Here is a 19437-nt window from a genome sequence, read left to right as displayed (position 1 = left end):
ACACTATATATTCAGGGACAGCCTGTTTTCAGCCCCACCTCGGCTGAACTTGAGTTGTTTTGGGTTTTTTTAATATGAAAATGAATGTGTACACATTGGCCACATCTGCATTTGAAACACTTCGAAATCACTCAGATTCTCTCTCCGGCAATCTAATACCCCGGAGCTTCCGGGACCTAGGCGGCCCCTAAACCCTCGCCTAATACATTGCGATAGTAGTTCCGCTCTTGTCAAATCCGCACCGCACACCCCCACCCCCCGATGAAGATCCACGCTACGCCCATTCTATGTCCACCCTCAGCCCTGTCTATGATTTTACGGTATGTTCTAAAATAGTAACATTAGTTATAGTTACACACTTTGTTATGAGGCACACGCTGGGTTAGTCAGTGAGGGCGTTGATCTTGCCACGACCGTCAAACATTTGACGAGGTGGCATGCATGTTCGAATCCGGCTCCTGTCGCCTAAGTTTGTCGCTACCTCCGTTGAGGACGTCGAATCCTTTTCAGGCTCCTGGCTCTGCCAATTTTCTCTACGCATTCACTTGAACGCCGGTTTACAAACGAAACACACAGTTTGGACAGGGTAAAGCACACATCGGATAAGTGTTCATTTATTTATTTGATTGGTGTTTTACGCCGTCCTCAAGAATATTTCACTTATACGACGGCGGCAAAACATTATGGTGGGAGGAAGCCCCAAACAGGGGTTACTATCAAATCTCTGAGTCCACCTTTATGATATTACACATGCTGAGTCATCACTATATCACTGCTCGCTTAGAGTTCATCGTGCAAACACAGCGGATACATGACTGACGCGTCAACAGCTGTGTTCTTTCATCGATTACCATCATCGATATTTGTTACGTGGAGGAGCATACATATATGCATCGTACAATACAAACAGAGCAGAATATACAAGTACATATGTGCAGTACGTACAAATTTCTCGCGCGCGATAACCGTTCTCCATGGCAACCGCGAGCTCGTGGTGATGACGTGTTTGACCAAAGCCGCGCCGTCTGTCGCCCATCCATTTTAACAATCCGCTTCGATATAGTATAGTGCTAACAGATGTCAGGCTGTAGTATACACGCGTAGTGGTGTTTCTGGTCCTAACTGCTGTATCATACACTACAAGGCTGTTCGGATCTGCGGTACATTTTATCCCAGATAACCTATTTTTGGATAGCTCCGCGAGTAGTGCCCTGTACCAGTTTCCAGCATACTTGCCCCAGCATCTACAGTGAGCGTAGTAGTCGTGGTTGGTGCCTAGTTGGATTAGACGTACAGCCCTATAGCTCAACGCGGCATTCCATCGCTCAGTAGCCCTGACGGAAACATAGCGCTAAACTAGGTTGCCACGGCTTCACATTTTGGGGGAGAACACAGCAAAACTTTTGAAGGAACTTTTGGACGGTGATATCGCTTCTACGACGTCTACGACAGTGGGACATTCCCTTGGATTATCGACTCAAGGATACGACAGAAGGAATTAACCGAGTGCAGAAACTGTCCGTGGAATTTTTTGCAAGCCGGTGTGCGCCCGAACAAGTTAGTATCGGTTTTAGCCTCGTGTTGCAGGACGCCCCCTGAAAAAGTATAAGCGACATTATCAACAGCTTTAATATTTGTTCACCAACTCTCTTCCAGGGCTACGATGTCTAACGAATTCCAGCACGGTCTCTGTGGCTGCTTCGACAACCTCGGACTTTGTATCATTTCTTACTTCGTCCCTTGTTATCAGTTCGGCAAGAACGCAGAAGCGGTTGGGGACAGTTGCTTGTTATGTGGCCTTGCGTTCCTAATCCCTGGGGTCGATTTGTGTCTGGGAGCGCATATTCGTACCAAAATCAGGGATGCTAAAGGAATCCCCGGTAGCTTCATCGGTGATCTAGTACTGTGGTTCTGTTGCCCGCTTTGTGCCCTCGTCCAGGAAGCGCAAGAAGTCCAAGACATGCGCCCTCAAGCGATTGCGCGGGAATAATGGTATGGAATAATGGAAGAGGAATTTCACAAGGGACGCGGGAGACGCCCTTATTTGCATACATACGTAGCATGTGCAAATTTTCTCCATAAATCTGGACATCCACGTTCTTCTCCTGGTGGTGAATTCATTAACGGTTGGTCTTCCCTATTTGAGAAAAGAAAACTTTTTCATAGCTGACACTGCCAAAATGCCACTGTCCAAAATGATTGAATTAATTTCCATATGCTGTTGATTACACTATATTATCTGCTGTTGTTGCTCATATATCGGATACACATTTCATATTTAATTCCTACTTTCACGCTCCAGAAAAGTTACCATGCCGTAACGGTCGGTGCTTTTGAGATTGATATATATGCAGGCGATGTAAAGTTGCAATATCTATAGATGGAGCAAGTGGAGTTCATTTTTATGCTGGAGTCTTAAGAATTTCACATCAAAATCTCTAAGGATAAAAAATTAATTTGTAATATGTAACCAACTTGGCTAACACCTGATCTTCCACAGAGCTATGCAGTCAAAGAAGTTATTATATATAACACTGGCTCAAACGCCATTTTGTCCGGTACGGTATATAGACGACCTTGACCTAAATCTTGACCTCTAACGCGCGTGAAATTCCGGAACTCGAGAGGGTAATGAAGTGCACCTGTCTCTAACCTCTCCCATCCACTGTCTGGCCGCCAGCATGTGTTTTAAGATTTATCTGTATCGTCATCAAATGAGTAGTTCGCTTCATTTACATCAGTAAAGAGGCATTGTTTTTTTTTTTTTTTTTCTTTTCGCAACTGAATATTTCTTCCGAAAAATATAGTGTAAGCTTCTAACAAAAGGAAATGCATTGAGAAAGGATTGAATTTTATTATTTCTAAGAATTTTTTGGGGGTTTGTTTTTCCTTTTTTTTAAATTTTTTTTCTTTAATTTTATTGTTGTTTTCTTTTTTTTTTCTTTCTTTTGCTTGAAATATTTCCTAATCCATTTTGGTGTGGTTGTTGAAAAATGTAATAATTTATTTTCTGGATTCTTTTCACAACTAATATGACCTCACTTATTAATGTTCACTTTAACGTCACTATTATTTTTATAGCTCAAAACATGTTATTTGCAAAAAAGTTGTGTTGTTCGATATGTTTACACCTTCCGTTGAAATCCGTTTAAATACAGCTCCAAAAAAACATCACCTTCTATGTAATCGATATTTTATGTTTCAATTGTTGTCCCGTCTGGTTTTCATCTTTAATCTTAATTTAAGCCCGTATAATTTAAACCCTAAAGTCTTATTGGTTAATTCGCCAGTAGTTCGCCAGCCATGCTTTGAAATGATATGACAGTCGCGTTTGCGATTTTCGTACCGATGTAACGGTACAAGGATTTGATATCTCGCAGCGTATGACCATTCCGCTATTTTGAGCGATGATAATTGTTTTCCTCTAGAGATAATGTCCATGCGGGCAAATTTAATACAACAATAGAAAAAGCAACGTCACCTTAATGATATAATGTCTCAATTACATAATTAACTACAGTTACTTATTATGTACGTAACTGTAGTTCCGCCTGTTCTAGAATATATGTTGTATTTTTGGACTTTTAATACCAACCTCTCTGTGTGCTCCAAAATTTATGGTTCTGCACGTGCTATAACTTTCCCCTTAAAAATCTGTTTCTATGGTAACCGGTTATGTTTTGGATAAACAAAACACGCTGCCGGCGAAAACGCGAAATACCGTGGACTCACCGATAATTGTAACCTGATTGTTCCATAAATGCAATCATGATGTTTTAAAGCAAGTGGTATAACCGAAAATGTAGTATAGACCGTGGAATCTGTATCATGGTAGCGATTGCAACACATGCCATTAGGTATGCAACAGGCAGGAAACAATAGCCTGGCCCCAGAGGCCACTGCAATCTAAACAATTCTTTCCCACACCCTTTCAACGCCAACATGTGAAGTCCCTGGTTCAGTTTATCACAGATTATACCATTTGTGTTATATACAACAGCAAACTACACATACTACCCGTTATGTCCTCGCTATTTATCTCGGTTAACTGGTAATTGGATTGGTGGATCCTGATGTTGATGATTAGCCCAAATGCCAGTCTTTACCAACCTTCCCTGGGCTGTATATTACTTGTATCTCAATGCTGCATTTTGTTACCTGATGCAAACATATGTCGCCGATAAAAAGGGATTCTTTTTCGAATGAAATATAGCTATGCAACTATTTTTTTTTCTCCTTTTTGTTTTCATAATTCATATTTTAAAATCCTTTATTTGTACTGTTACGTCGTTGATCCCGTATAATTCAAGTGCCTTGAATAGGTAAAGTATACATGCAGAGTATATATGCTCTCACTTATAGTTTATATATTTACCATTATAAAGCGTGCAAAATCGCTGCCAGAATGGACTTCATGGATTCTGACTCAATATACTATATAAAGAACACCACATTTCACATTACTGTAAATCTAGAGAAGATTTGCGTGTCTTTCTGATGGTATACACGCCCAGAGAAAAAAAAGTATACCGTAAGTATATACTGTAAAATCCATGTTGTTTGAATAAACAAAAAACGCTACACTGTACAATAAGTGTCTGGAATCTGCCATCAACCCGACGAATCTGGTATCAGATGTATTCAGGTAACTGAAGAGAGTGGATTTCTATTGCTATAAGTTCATTATATGATGAGCAATCAATACATTTATAGGTTATCATGATATGATCGTTGTCATTAAGCAGTTTTTTGTTATATATTACATTTTCACATTTTACGTTATAATTTCTTATAAAGAGTGGCTTATTGTTGCAATGCTTGCAATACATTACTACACGTAGTATAATTGAAAATATATATACTTTAGGTTTGTATAGGCTTGTCTTTCCGGAAAATTTGTTCCTTTTGTTATGACTTTTGTTCATTTTAATTCACATTTCCCATAGGTTGTCTTTATTAGATCGTCTTTTATATATACCTCGATTATTCTTCTGTTATAATAAAACTGTCAGCATATAGCAGCATGGGCTGTACAGATCTGTATATATATATTATTTGTTCCTTATCTTCCAAAAAATAATCCGTGAAATTTAGCAAGAAGCGTTTTTTTTTTTTTTTTTTTTTTTTGAGTGATGCCGTATATACAAAGTATTCTGCAGCAAATTATTCTGTCATGGCAGCAGATTTAATATAGAATTCGCGATTGTATTTATTTATTTATTTCATTTGTGTTTTACGCCGGACTTAAGAATACTCCACTTATATGGCCGCGCTCAGCTTTATGGCGGAAAGAAACCAGACAGAGCCCTGGGGAAAGATTGTATTAAACTCACAAACTATTATGTTGGACGTGACTCAGCATTGTTGAATAATATCAAAATACATTCTAGGATCACTCAGACAAAATTAATAAATTATTTTTGCTTGTTGCTTTTATATGTATATTTGGAGGGTAGATGATCTTCGACAACCGTAATATACAGAGACGGTCTCATGACCACCGTCGTGTTAACCGTCGTGATATTTCGGTGCAGTCCAATTGCATATGTGGAGGACAGGTGGCCTTTTTCGAACATAAAATACAGAAGCGAGAAGAATCTACAAACTCTCTGTTCAAGGCCGGGTTTGAACCCGATTCAGTGATGTTGCCAGGTGTCTTAGATACATGATATTTCCGTGCACTCAAACTGCATATATTTGGTGGCCATTGACGAACATTAAATACAGAAGCAGGAGAATCTACGAAGTCCCTGTCCAAGGCCGGTTTTGAACCCGCACCAAAGATCTTGTCCGGTGACACAGATACATGGTGCTTCGGGGATATAGAATTCTACCTCCAGGCATGGTGTCTATCACCGAGCATTTCCAACGCAATAAAAACGACTTAAGCAAAACCTGGCGCCACTGATCGCCATGTAACAACATGTTACGGCTTACAAAGTTACGATCCTTTCCATCGGTCGCTTCTGGATTATGTAAATAAACCATCAATAGGCCTATCAGATTTGTGAGCTCTTTCAGCAGAGGTAGAAGAATAGGAACATTATGATCTCGTGTTCTTCGCGTTTGGAGTTGCGCTGTCGATCTCAGCAAAAGCAATATAAGACACTCTTATTACAAGATGAATTTAAAGTGTCAATCTAATAAAAGAAAGAAAAAAAAACACCATACAAACGCGACACAGAGCAATAACACTCTTGGGAGATAATCAGACTCTTCACTATAAGGAGCTATTGAGTTTGAACTTAATATGCCGCGCCCTGTCAACATGTATATATAGGGTAAGTTGGAAACTGCATAAAGTTTTGTGGACTTGCATGTAAACCACGATAAATCGAACAATTTATAGCGTGGGCGGCTATAATAACTCCAGCCACAGTTTTAAAGCACACACACATGTTGCCTGTGGATCGATTTGTTCCTCATAGTATATACTATAATTATGGATTCGTCGTGTTAAATATAGAAGCTTGTTGTTATAAAGATGTATATTGACGCAGATATACAAATTGAATGTATCTAATATATACACTCGAACTGGCGTCCTACAAATTGGCTTTCAACCAAAAAGGTCGACGTGTGAAAATGGAAATGGATATGCACATATATGACTAAATATTGCTGATATAAATTTTGGAAAATTTACAAAAATTTTACAAAAAAATTCAGGTGTATATATTTTCGAAATAAACACTCGAAAAAATAATCTGTTTTAATTTAAACACTTAGTCTGTTGTCTTAGTGATGCTAGAAAGTATCTTGTTATTGTAACAGTATTTTGCCATATGCAACATAATATCATGTTAGTCTAATGAAATATTTATGTTGAATTAATAGAATATGTGTGTTATGTTGACCAGAATAATCTGTAGCAATAACATTCTAATAAAGCATCAGTCAGACACCACACTTTCTGTTGAAGTTAACAGATTTTTTTTTTTGAGAGTAGCCAAGTGGGACGCAGTATGCACTTTTATGGCGTTATGCACACAAAATTACTGTAATAGTGTCACCTTGAATGTATATATGAGGAACACATACAATATATGCTCGTGTATATCGCTGAAAAAACATAATCAGTTATTTTGTTTATTTTTTTAGTTAGTTATTTCTTTGATTGCGGTTTTACGCCGTACTCAAGCATATTTCACTTATACGACGGTGGCCAGCATTAAGGTGGGAGGAAACCGGGCACAGCGCGGAGGAAACCCACGACCATCCGCAGGTTGTTGCCATACCTTCCCACGTACGGCCGCTGGGTCATTACGCTGCCCTGGCGCGCTGATCCACAGAGACCCAATGTTATTTTGAACAGAATTTATCACATATGCACATATATGACTAGATATCCATAAAATGCTCTCTAAAAAATAATCTTTTAATTTTAACACTATGTCTGTTGTCTGACTGATGCTAGAATGCATTCTGTTATTATAACTTAAATGTTTGCTGGGACGTCACGCTGCTGTCTGAGCAGTTGATAATTTTTCAAGAAGCTACGCTTGGGAGTCTGTGCTTTGAGTGGAGAAAGGTGGCGGCTTGTACCACAAGAGTGGTGTACGGTACAGAAGGCTTCCAACCCACAAACGGAAGGCTGTTCAACATTCCAATATCCCACTGAGCTATTCCGGGAAGGACACACATCGTTCTCCTTTTAGACGGACTTTAAACGTTTGAAAAAGCTCAACGTCCGTCATGCAAGCAGCTGAGAAGTAACATTCCACTTCTTCTTGCTCGCCGTTCTGCCCTGGGTCAAGAATATTGTTTCCCTGTTCAAGCCAGTGTACATAAACTTACACACCCAGTGCATGCTCATGTAGTAACCTATGTAGAGAACAACAGACTGGAGTTTCATTGCCTAAAAGCTCTGATGCTGTCGCACTAAAACTTCATGTAACACCGTCACGACAGATCAACCATGCTAGGTATTATTTTAAACTTATGCAAATAACTGTTGCTCAGTTATAAAAGAGCATTCATTGACGGTAATTGTGATGTAAGGTTTCGTTTTATTATTTGTTTAAAATGATACGGCGCGGTTCGTGAAGAAGAATCGATAGTTCACAAACACGTTAAAGTAGGGGAAACAATTCGGAACAGTTGATTCTGAACAATTAAAGCGCGCCTTTCCGATTCTCTTTCAAGATTGAAAATGGATCTAAATGTACCCCTATGTCAGGAACATTCCTTTCTAACGTGCTTGGTAAATCCACAATGGGAAGGTCTGTCAACAACCTGCGGATGGTCGTGGGTTTCCCCCGGGCTCTGTCCGGTTTCCTCCCACCATAATGCTGGCCATCGTCGTATAAGTGAAATATTCTTGAGTACGGCGTAAAACACCAATCAATTAATAAATAAATAAATACTTTCATATATATTTGTTCCAGTGTTGTCCCTTCTTTTTATGCAAGCCGATCTACAATTTATGCTCCAACAGCTTAGTGCAAGCTCATATACTCTACAATACACTTTCTAGTGCCATCTGCTGTAAATGATTACATCAAAAAGCGTAGTGCAAGATCATACACTCTACAATACACTTTCTAGTGCCATCTGCTGTAAATGATTACATCAAAAAGCGTAGCGCAAGATCATACACTCTACAATACACTTTCTAGTGCCATCTGCTGTAAATGATTACATCAAAAAGCGTAGTGCAAGCTCATATACAATGCATGCAGTATAGTTCTATTGTCATTTGCTGTACATGTATGTTTACATCAAGAAGCCTAGTGCAAACACATGTGCTACACATGCAGTATAGTTCTATTGTCATTTGCTGTACATGTATGCTTACATCAAGAAGCCTAGTGCAAACACGTGAACTATACATGCAGTATAGTTCTAGTGCCCTCTGCTGTAAATGCTTACATCAAGAAGCCTAGTGCAAGCTCATATACAATGCATGCAGTATAGTTCTAGTGCCATCTGTTGTACATGTATGCTTACATCAAGAAGCCTAGTGCAAGCTCATATACAATACATGCAGTATAGTTCTAGTGCCATCTGTTGTACATGTATGCTTACATCAAGAAGCGTACTGCAAGCACATATACAATACATGCTGCATAGTTCTAGTGTCATCTGCTGTACATGTATGCTTACATCAAGAAGCGTAGTGCAAGAACATATACTGTACATGCAGTATAGTTCTAGTACCATCTGCTGTACATGTATGTTTACATCAAGACGTGTAGTGCTAGCACATATACCATGCATGCAATATAGTTCTAGTGCCACCTGCTGTACATGCTTGCTTACACCAAAAAGCGTAGTGCAAGCTCATATACTCTACAGTATAGTTTCTACACTGCCATCTGTATCAAACAGCTGGTACATATATATATATATATAGAGAGAGAGAGAGAGAGAGAGAGATTGTTCGGTTGTGAAGTCCGGAGGTTTGTTTGATGAATGGAGGGCAGTGGTTTTCTCAGGGCTATCCCCTGTTTCCCCCACCAGCAGGTTTTAGCTTAGTCTTCGTGTAAGTGAACTATTCATGCGTATATTTAAATAAATAAATAAATAAATAAATAAATAAATAAATAGCTGTATCGGCACAGTATTTAATTACACGATGCCCTATATATGTATATACGGTAGCAAACCAAGAGCTTTCTATTTATTTATTTATTTATTTATTTGATTGGTGTTTTACGCCGTACTCAAGGGTATTTCACTTACACGACGGCGGCCAGCATCATGGTGGGCCGCGAGAAAATCGGACAAAGCCAAAGGGAAACAGAAGACCATCCGCCCTGTAGCTATTATGCACGTATATATTTGGGCACACGGTTTTACGGTAGATGAACTTTAATAGCCATAATTATAGGCCTATACCTCCCAGGAGGCTCAGCTAGGGATAAATAAATATATAAATATATATATATATATATATATATAAATTCTGAGTTGATATATACGATATTGTCGCCAATGGTATATATATATATATATATATATATATATATATATATATATATATATATATATATATATACAGACACAGCTGTTAACATGAGGTCTGCAATGACGTCTGGGAATATATATGCATCTAGCAAAATCATATAGCAGAACGATGGTCAATGGTCGATTTAAAAGTACATGTGCCAAAACCAGCTAAATGTCAGAGGCCGAAAACTGAATAAAGACCTTTGTTTATATAATTGGATCATTTTCCTGATGACCTGAATTCAATACACAGCTCTGTGCATTTACTACATGAGGTCTGCAATGAATCACGCCTGGGTATATACATGCATCTAGCAAAATCATATAGCAGAACGATGGTCAATGGTCGATTTAAAAGTGCATGGGCCAAAACCAGCTAAATGTCAGAGGCCGAAAACTGAATAAAGACCATTGTTTATATAATTGGCTTTATGTAGGAGTGGCTAACTGTGCTCAATCTCAAATCTCAACATCAGAACTCCCGGGATAAAAGGCCGGGGCTGTACATGACATCGTAGCTCTAGCAGAACAATAGCCAGTCAGCCATATTGGAGTCCTTTTGACATGGGCTGGTATAGCAGCACCACTCCAGTATGGCTGCCAAAAGTAGCCAGGTTCACATTGACGTTACCTCGATCCTGTCGTAATCGAAAACACTTTTTCACAACATCCAAGTGGTAATAAGAACTGTTAAGTCTAACGCAAATTTATTGACTAAATCTATTTACTTATTTAGTTATTTGATTCGTGTTCATCGCCGTTATCACGATTGTGTACCACTCACAGGGCAGTCAGTATTAATGATGGATGAAAACGGCCTCTCCAGGGTAACCCATCGACTTTTGGCAGGTTTATAAGACCTGTCTAGGTCGGGAAAAGTAGAGTGCCAATGTGATGCTGTTTATGTCATATTTTCAAAACTTTGAAACTATTATGGCACCCATAGGAAAATTTTTATGCCTTAAAAATCATTTTGAATGAATGAAAGATTTATTTATTTATTTATTTGATTGGTGTTTTACGCCGTACTCAAGAATATTTCACTTATACGACGGCGGTCAGCATTATGGTGTGTGGAAACCGGGCACAGCCCGGGGGAAACCCACGACCATCCGCGGGTTGCTGTCAGACCTTCCCACTTACGGCCGGAGAGGAAGCCAGCGTGAGCTGGACTTGAACTCACAGCGACTGCATTGGTGAGAGGCTCCTGGGTCATTACGCTGCGCTAGCGCGCTAACCGACTGAGCCACGGAGGCCCCAAATGTATGAAAGAATGTTTAAACTGCACTGAAAAAGATTTTATTGGTCTTGGCGAGCTGGATGTTTTTTTTTTTTTTTCAATCTTTTGAGCCTGATCTTAAATGTCAACTTTAAAGCTCACAATGATTGTAAGTCTCGCCTGATAGACGGCTGAAATTCTAAGTTAATTATTAATAATTATTATTATTATAATTTTTTTTTGTTTTTTTGTTTTTGTTTTTGTTTGTTTGTTTGTGTTTGTTTGTTTGTTTGTTTGTTTGTTTGTGTTTGTTTGTTTAAGCTATGAATAACTGCTTTTGGCACCAGAGAACAAATCAAACATTTGATTTCCATTAAATGTCTTCAGTAAAATGTAAAAGTATTTCTATGGATTTTAGTTGTCTGATGGGTCTCGATTACAACTACCGGTAGGCCCGTACTTCATTTTTAGCGGATTTCCATACAAAATAACATAACGACATATATATAATTTGAATGAAAACCTGAACAACACATTGTCCTATCTTGTCTGAAAATGTGTTTTTATCATGACCGACGCAGAGAAGGAATGCAAATCAGCTGTTTGATCCACTCTCCGCATTCTGAAACCTGATGAAATTTCCCGAATCGTGGAGAACTCATGACAAACTCCATACAGGGCATCACCAGATAATCACGTGTGCGCATGTCTGTTCTCCTTACTCAGGACAAGTGATCATATCCTTGTTATGTTTCGTATGCCTCTGCAGTAGCGTAAATAAAGTAAACAAATGTAACTCTAAGTCAGAAATTGTTTACTTAACTGAAAGGGAGTGACAGTTTTTGGCTAAAAGCATATTTCTGGTGTCGCAGAGAATATTTCAGAGCCTTCACTGCCATGCGCAGTCAACCAGAAAGTAGAAAGCCGTGTTATCGGGCGGAAAGATTCGTACGTGAACTATGAATTATTTACGGGACGAATTTTGTATAACGTTAACATATTTTAGAATTATTACTACAGATTAGTCGCTTAATAATTCCATCATCTTATCTTGCATTTTCACATCGTGGTCTTTTGGCCCTATCCTTGAGGTCCACTTGAGTCAGACTCTTACTTTTTTCAACTTTGAACCTTTCAACAGCCATTATTTCATTACATTCTCACACCGCAATCTTCCGTTGTACACCACAGTGTCATTGTTTGAGGTTTTGTTTAGGTCTGCATTTTAGTTTGCTTTGCATTGTTTCCATGTCAATATCTTGTGGGGAGAATGTGTTTATTTTCCACGAATTACCCCTTCTTTTTGCACCTTTAGAGTAGGTGGCCTGTTGGTCTAGGGGTATGATTCTCGCTTTGGGTGCGAGAGGTCCCGGGTTCAAATCCCGGACAGGCCCTTCATTTTCCTTCTTCATTTTTTTTTTTTGATGTATCATGAAAACTAAAAAGCAAGAACACATTATTATGGCCTTTATTGTGTTTGTTAAATGAATCTGTTATTCCCAAGGTCTATTTTTAATAAAGATCAGAGTTTCACAGCACTAGATGAATTCGCACACTTAGTCAAGGTCTCGTCAAGATGTTAACAAATCATTTTTAGCTAATTAGTAGTCTTTTAGACAAACTCGTAAATTCGCTCTTTTAGCTAAAGCTCTGCAATAGGGTGAAATTGATTAATTGGTAAGTGTTGATCTGCCATGCCTTAATGTTTTTCACTTATGTAATATGACAGTGGAGGGGCCTCCTTAGCTAAGATTCTTAGCATGCCAGCCCGGCACAATGACCCAGGAGCGTCTCACCAATAATGCTGCTGCTGTGAGTTCAAGTCCAGCTCATGCTGCCTTCCTCTCCAGCTGTATGGGGAAAGGTTTTCCAGCAACTTGCAGATCGTTGTGGGTTCCTCCCTGGGGCTCTGCCTGGTTTCCTCCAACCATAATGCTGACCGCTGTCATATCACTAAAAATATTTTTGAGTATGGTGTAAAATACCAATCAAATAAATAAATAAAATACCAATCAAATAAATAAGTAAATTACAGTGGTCAGATTTATGGTTGGAGTGACCAGAATAAACCACCAATCTATGGCAGGTACCTGACAAACTTTTTGACTTACAGCTGCAGCTGGAGCAGCAAAAGATGAATTTGAACACAACCTCTTTGGTCAAGGGTTTTATAGTTACACTGAGCCAGTGATTTAACTACCTGGGCAAGTGATGGCCTATCAGCAGGTGTAAGACCATGGTTAATTTAAAGATAAAGGGTATCTATAGAAGAAAATGACACTTTAGAAATTTTTCTCTTCCGACACATTCAAATATAGCTGTGAATATGAACGTTGATTTATTTTTCTTGTCATACTAAAATATATAAGGCCTCTATGTTCTTAACATCTCTTCATTCACTACTTACGAATTTGTTGCACTTTACTTACCGGTATGTGTATTACTGTATTACAGCTGAAGTTTGGTGCATAAGAAGGCACTTTCAGACACACATAAAAGCCTTGAAATGATATTTTAGATGTCAACACTAAAGTTCTTTCTGAAAAGAAATTCATCAAGCTTAACAAAAAAAAAAAAAAAATTGGTGGCCCTATCACGTGGATGAATCTGTCAGAATCAACTTGAAGCAAAGAATGTGACTTGCAAATGCTAAACTTTGAGTGAAATACAACTTATAAATATATGTCATCCATCATGAATTATTTCACTTTGGTTATTACGTATACGTTGTATTAATTATACTAGCAACAATTAATAAAACTAGCAAGATTATGACTTCCATTGATGCCTGCATAACATCATGACTTGTTAATGAGCCATAATCACAATCTCTTGAAATGAAATCTGATTGAGGCATAGCCTAGAATAGGCCCCATTATTAACTTCTGTAAATGCAATGTCGGTACTCGCATTCTCAAATATATACTGGTACCTCCACAAATGATCTGTCATACTAGTATAAGTAGGATTTTTGGCTGAAATATTACAAACATGCATGAACATGCAGAAGAAAGGCAGAGTAGAGATATTAAATTTGCAAGCCGAAGGTAAAAGCCCCCCCCAAAATATGGTCAACTATAGATAGAGTGCCGGTATGCTACAGAAATGCGACATCTAGTATGTGCGCCTTCAGAGTGTAGGCCCCTTAATGTTCTAGTTACCTGCATCAAAATGACAGGCCATGTTGGGTAATTTTCATAGATGCATTAACATTCCATGATAGTCTCTTGACGATGGTAAATTGATGCTCCTCTTTTGTTTTCCAAATTGGTATTTCTTGAAATTTCTTCTGTTTGCCAGTGACCTTTGTGTGTGCAGGCAGTCAGGGAATATTTTGCAGAAGAGAGGTTAGAAAGTAGGTAAAGATTGTATCAAAATAGGTCAGATAACCAAGCTTTTGAATAGGAGCTCTTTTGTTAACGGAGGAAGGGTAAGTCTACTAAATGCTCGCGATTATAAATCTTGTCATTTTGTCAAACATATGTGTCGAAAAAAGTTATATTTTCTCCAGGAAAACAGCCAACACCAGCTTCTTAGAGAAGTTTAACGTACTGCGGATGTTTTCACGCCGATGTCTTGTGCTGTCGATGGTCACTTAAGAAGAATGTTGGATTCGTCGGGACCGTCCGTTGATCTGAGATGATTACAACAACAACAATAACAGCAGTAAAAGTTAAAAATACTCAAGCATTTCAGTCTGTGAGTAAGAGCGATCTTTTTTGTTTTTCAATTTAATGAGCAGTTTGATGGCTATAGCCAATACTTCATACTTGAATTGTCGCTCTCTTTTACCTGAAATGTCAAACGTCACTGACAGTCCAAACCATTCTGTGTGACATGGACTTCGAACTTGTCTTAGTATTATACCGTCAACACCTGGGCACTTTGAAGGAAGCTCATTGATATTCCTTGTACAGCAGTGTTTCTCAATTTCAACTCAGAAATATAGCTCCAAACAGTCGTTTGATGGTATGCCATATCACCTGATCACTATAGTCCATCCAAATGGACTGTATGTCAGTTTAAAACTCAGATATTCATTGTAACACTGAATCCATAAAACAAAGCCGCAGCACATTTTCATGTGCCAACTGGATGGAACTACATTCCTGGCATCCAAACTTCGATACCTGCACTCAAAAAGCAGGTTCTTTTTCAGTCCTCCTTGATTAGAGATTGAAGTTATTCCTAGATGGTCATGAAAATATCCTAGCTTCCAGGATGTTTTCTAGGTCAATACTCCATCACATTTCAGAAACTACAAAGTCATGATTTTTCGAAAAGGCTGTTGACAGCGAGCCAATTGGAATATGTACCTTCAGAGTTATTGCGAGTGCTTTATAGTTTCATGATCAAGGGTAGTAAATTAAAAAGATAATATCCCAGAGGGAGTTTGGAATTTGAAATTTTGTCCAATTTCTTTTTAATGATAGTGATGCACTCAGTGTTATGATGAATGTCAGAACATGAAAATAACACACTTGATCAAGTCCATTCACATGAACTAGCTATACGACCACAATTTCAAGAGGTTAAAGTCTTCCGATACCTCCTTAAATTTAATATTTTGAAATTCATCGGTGAAAACAAGCTAATTTAAAAGAATGCTTTTGTCTTGAAATAAAATTAGAAATAACAGAGACAAAAGTAATGTTGAAATGTCAGACCTGATTGAAACTATAATTACCACAACATAGAACCAAAGGTCAGAATTTTATCGATTTGATGCACATATGTATATTTAGGTGTTTAATTTGGATTACAATATTTGGCGAAACCCAAACTTACATGAAACAGGACCATGAAGCCGACTATCACTGTGTTGAATTAACATGATTATTATTTAGACATTATTTTAATACATTATTTTTGTAAAGATTAACAAAATCATAGTCTTTACCAAGCCTTAAAACTGACAAATCTGGCCAGAGAAAATTTCTCCGTTTAAATGAAGTTACATGTACCTATGTTTTTAATTGCATTGAAAACTGCCTTTCTGTATTACTGTAATCCTTCAACCTTTTTGCATGTTGGCAAAGTCTTTATTCAAGCATATTCTGAGGGGATTATTTTGTGTAGGCTGATAAAATTATAATTTCTGTGCAGCCCTGAAATTGGTCTGAAAGTTAGTCCTTCATATGCGAAAAGGTCGAAGAATTAGGGTATGTATTTAATTGGGACCAGATGGATTGGAATAGCACAAGATCCTGTGGTACCATCTTGGTGATTTGACCTTTGCTGTTTTGGAAGCATCAGTAAATACAACAGGGCAGTGTAGGACTACATGTACTATTGATACATTGGACTGAAGTTAAATCCATGCATACTAAACATACTTACGATGTACATAACTTGCTTCACCAGAGCGCTAATACTGCTAAAAGTCTACATGTACTTGTATAAATGTGATAACATGATTACAGAGAACTGCTTTTCAGACATGTTTGATTGATTTGGGCTTTCATGTGCTGTTGTTTAAGTACATGTATACATGCAGCTCATGACTTTCATTTCATGTGTCTGGTTCAGCTCTTCATTCATCCATGGGAACTAGATCAAGATGTGTTGGCACGGTCACTTAATTCATTCAGGACAGTACTGGAACCAGTACATGATTCATACAGGCTTACATGTACATCTGCATTTAGTGTGGATTCATCAGGACTGCCACTTGATTCATCAAACTGAGCACTCTTTTTAGTTGAAAACAGCACTTGATTCCTGAGGACCAGATCTTGATTCATTGGGACTGTGAAATAGTTCATCTTGATGATTACTGTATTCAGTGGAAACTGTACTCGATTCCTGAGGACGAGGGCTGTGTTCATTGAGACTGTGACCCAATTCACCTTGATGATTACTGTATTCAGTGGAAATAGTACTTGATTTATAGGAACCAGATCTGGATGCATTGTGACACAGGTGAGTCACAGTTGAACCTGCTGAGCACTGTGTATACAGCATGTTTCATTTGGACCATTCAGTGGAAATAGTACTTGATTCCTGGGGACCAGATCTGGATTCATTGGGACTGTGACTTAATTCATCTGTATTAATACTGTACTCGGTGGGAACTGTACTTGATTCCTGGGGACCAGATCTGGATTCATTGGCACTGTAACGTAATTCATCTTCATGATTATTGTATTCAGTGGAAACTGTACTTGATTCCTGGGCACCAGATCTGGATTCATTGGCACTGTAACCTAACTCATCTTGATAATAACTGTATTCAGTGGAAATAGTACTTGATTCCTGGGGACCAGATCTGGATTCATTGGCACTGTAACTTAATTCATCTTGATAATAACTGTATTCAGTGGAAATAGTACTTGATTCCTGGGGACCAGATCTGGATTCACTGAAACTGTGACCTAAGTCATCTGTAATAATACTGTATTCAGTGGAAATAGTACTTGATTCCTGGGGACCAGATCTGGATTCATTGGGACTGTGACTTAATTCATCTGTATTAATAATACTGTACTCGGTGGGAACTGTACTTGATTCCTGGGGACCAGATCTGGATTCATTGGCACTGTAACCTAATTCATCTTGATAATAACTGTATTCAGTGGAAATAGTACTTGATTCCTGGGGACCAGATCTGGATTCATTGGCACTGTAACCTAACTCATCTTGATAATAACTGTATTCAGTGGAAATAGTACTTGATTCCTGGGGACCAGATCTGGATTCATTGGCACTGTAACCTAATTCATCTTGATAATAACTGTATTCAGTGGAAATAGTACTTGATCCCTGGGGACCAGATCTGGATTCATTGGCACTGTAACCTAATTCATCTTGATAATAACTGTATTCAGTGGAAATAGTACTTGATTCCTGGGGACCAGATCTGGATTCACTGAAACTGTGACCTAAGTCATCTGTAATAATACTGTAGTCAGTGGAAGTAGTTCTTGATTCCTGGGGACCAGATCTGGATTCATTGAGACTGTGACCTTATTCATCTTGATGATTACTGTATTCAGTGGAAATAGTACTTGATTCCTGGGGACCAGATCTGTGTTCATTCGGACTGTGACCTAATTCATCTGTAATAATAACTGTATTCAGTGGAAATAGTACTTGATTCCTGGGGACCAGATCTGGATTCACTGAAACTGTGACCTAATTCATCTGTAATAATACTGTATTCAGTGGAAATAGTACTTGATTCATGGGGACCAGATCTGGATTCACTGAAACTGCCAAGCTATCAAACTATGCAAACTGGTTCATCTACAGGTAGTTCAACCAGTTGATTAATGTGGACACAGATTCAGATTGCGTCCATCAGAACTAACCGCGCTCTTGAGCTCTGTATTCAGTTGAACCAGTACTTCCTGAAGACCAGACCTAAATGTAAATTCATTGGCCATTTTGCTCATTTACGCAGCCAATCATTTGGTTGGACCAGATTTAATTCATAGATGGTCATGGGTTTCCCCCGGGCTCTGCCCGGTGTCCTCACACCATAATGCTGGCCACCATTGTGTAAATGAAATATTCTTGAGTGCGGCATAAAACATCAGTCAAATAAATAAATAAATTTAATTCATAGACATATATCGGAGATTTATACTGTGTTCAGTGGAAACAGTACTGGATTGCTGAGGACTAGATCTGGATTCATAGCAAGTGTCAAACTGTCAAACTCAGCAAAAAGGTTCATATGTGGATTCATGAGGACTGTCACCTGGTTTCATCGAATCATTTATCAGATAATACAACATGTACATGTTGAATAGCAGCAGGCATCTTATTGTAATCCTCCCATTGGCCTAAATGGATGTGTGGTTGACTCTGATTGGTCATCAACCTACAGTGTGCTGACTGATTCAGTTGCCTTCCCAATGGCCTAAATGGATTTGTGGTTGACTCTGATTGGTCATCAACCTACAGTGTACTGACTGATTCAGTTGTCCTCCCATTGACCCAAATGGATGTGTGGTTGACTCTGATTGGTCATCAACCTACAATGTACTGACTGATTCAGTTTTCCTCCCATTGGACCAAATGGATGTGTGGTTGACTCTGATTGGTTATTAACCTACAATGTACTGACTGATTCAGTTGCTACAATATAACATTTAATATTAAAACAAACTCCATAATTAATCATCTTGATCACTCATGGCTCACTGGATTCAGTCAGGTAAAATACTAATGACCATCTTTGTCTCTTTCTTGAAATTTGCTAGTGCACGTTGTGGTTGTTTTTGTTGCATGATTTGAATTCACTGGGCCTACTTGCAGTATTT

General features: G+C 38.5%; 2 protein-coding genes and 1 non-coding gene across 3 annotated transcripts in view; 2 read left to right on the top strand and 1 right to left on the bottom strand.

Annotated features, from left to right (window-relative positions):
• Nucleotides 1-12492: 12492 nt before the first annotated feature.
• Nucleotides 12493-12564, top strand: Trnap-ugg (transfer RNA proline (anticodon UGG)). The gene has a single exon. It is a non-coding gene; the product is annotated as a tRNA-Pro (tRNA).
• Nucleotides 12565-14637: 2073 nt separating this feature from the next.
• LOC135464444 (uncharacterized) overlaps nt 14638-19437 on the top strand; it is a 62149-nt gene continuing 57349 nt past the window's right edge. Inside the window, exon 1 of the mRNA XM_064741870.1 lies at nt 14638-14869. The gene's annotated coding sequence lies outside the window, so the exon portion shown is untranslated. The remainder of the gene's footprint in view (nt 14870-19437) is intronic.
• LOC135464445 (zonadhesin-like) lies at nt 17138-18555 on the bottom strand. The gene is made up of 2 exons (XM_064741871.1): nt 18481-18555; nt 17138-18100 (listed from the first exon to the last, which is right to left on the bottom strand). Exons 1-2 carry the CDS (start codon nt 18553-18555, stop codon nt 17138-17140), a joined length of 1038 nt encoding a protein of 345 aa, XP_064597941.1.

The sequence above is a fragment of the Liolophura sinensis genome, chromosome 4 (assembly GCF_032854445.1).
Source record: "Liolophura sinensis isolate JHLJ2023 chromosome 4, CUHK_Ljap_v2, whole genome shotgun sequence".
Classification (NCBI taxonomy): Eukaryota; Metazoa; Mollusca; class Polyplacophora; order Chitonida; family Chitonidae; genus Liolophura; species Liolophura sinensis.
This window is presented reverse-complemented; position numbering and strand designations above follow the sequence as displayed.

Excerpts from the sequence above, each read along its gene's own strand:
- LOC135464445 (XM_064741871.1), bottom strand. The coding sequence starts at position 18,555 with ATGGCCAATGAATTTACATTTAGGTCTGGTCTTCAGGAAGTACTGGTT. Across the intron at positions 18,101-18,480 it reads ATACAGAGCTCAAGAGCGCG|GAATCAAGAACTACTTCCAC; the intron begins GTTAGTTCTGAT and ends TCTGGTCCCCAG.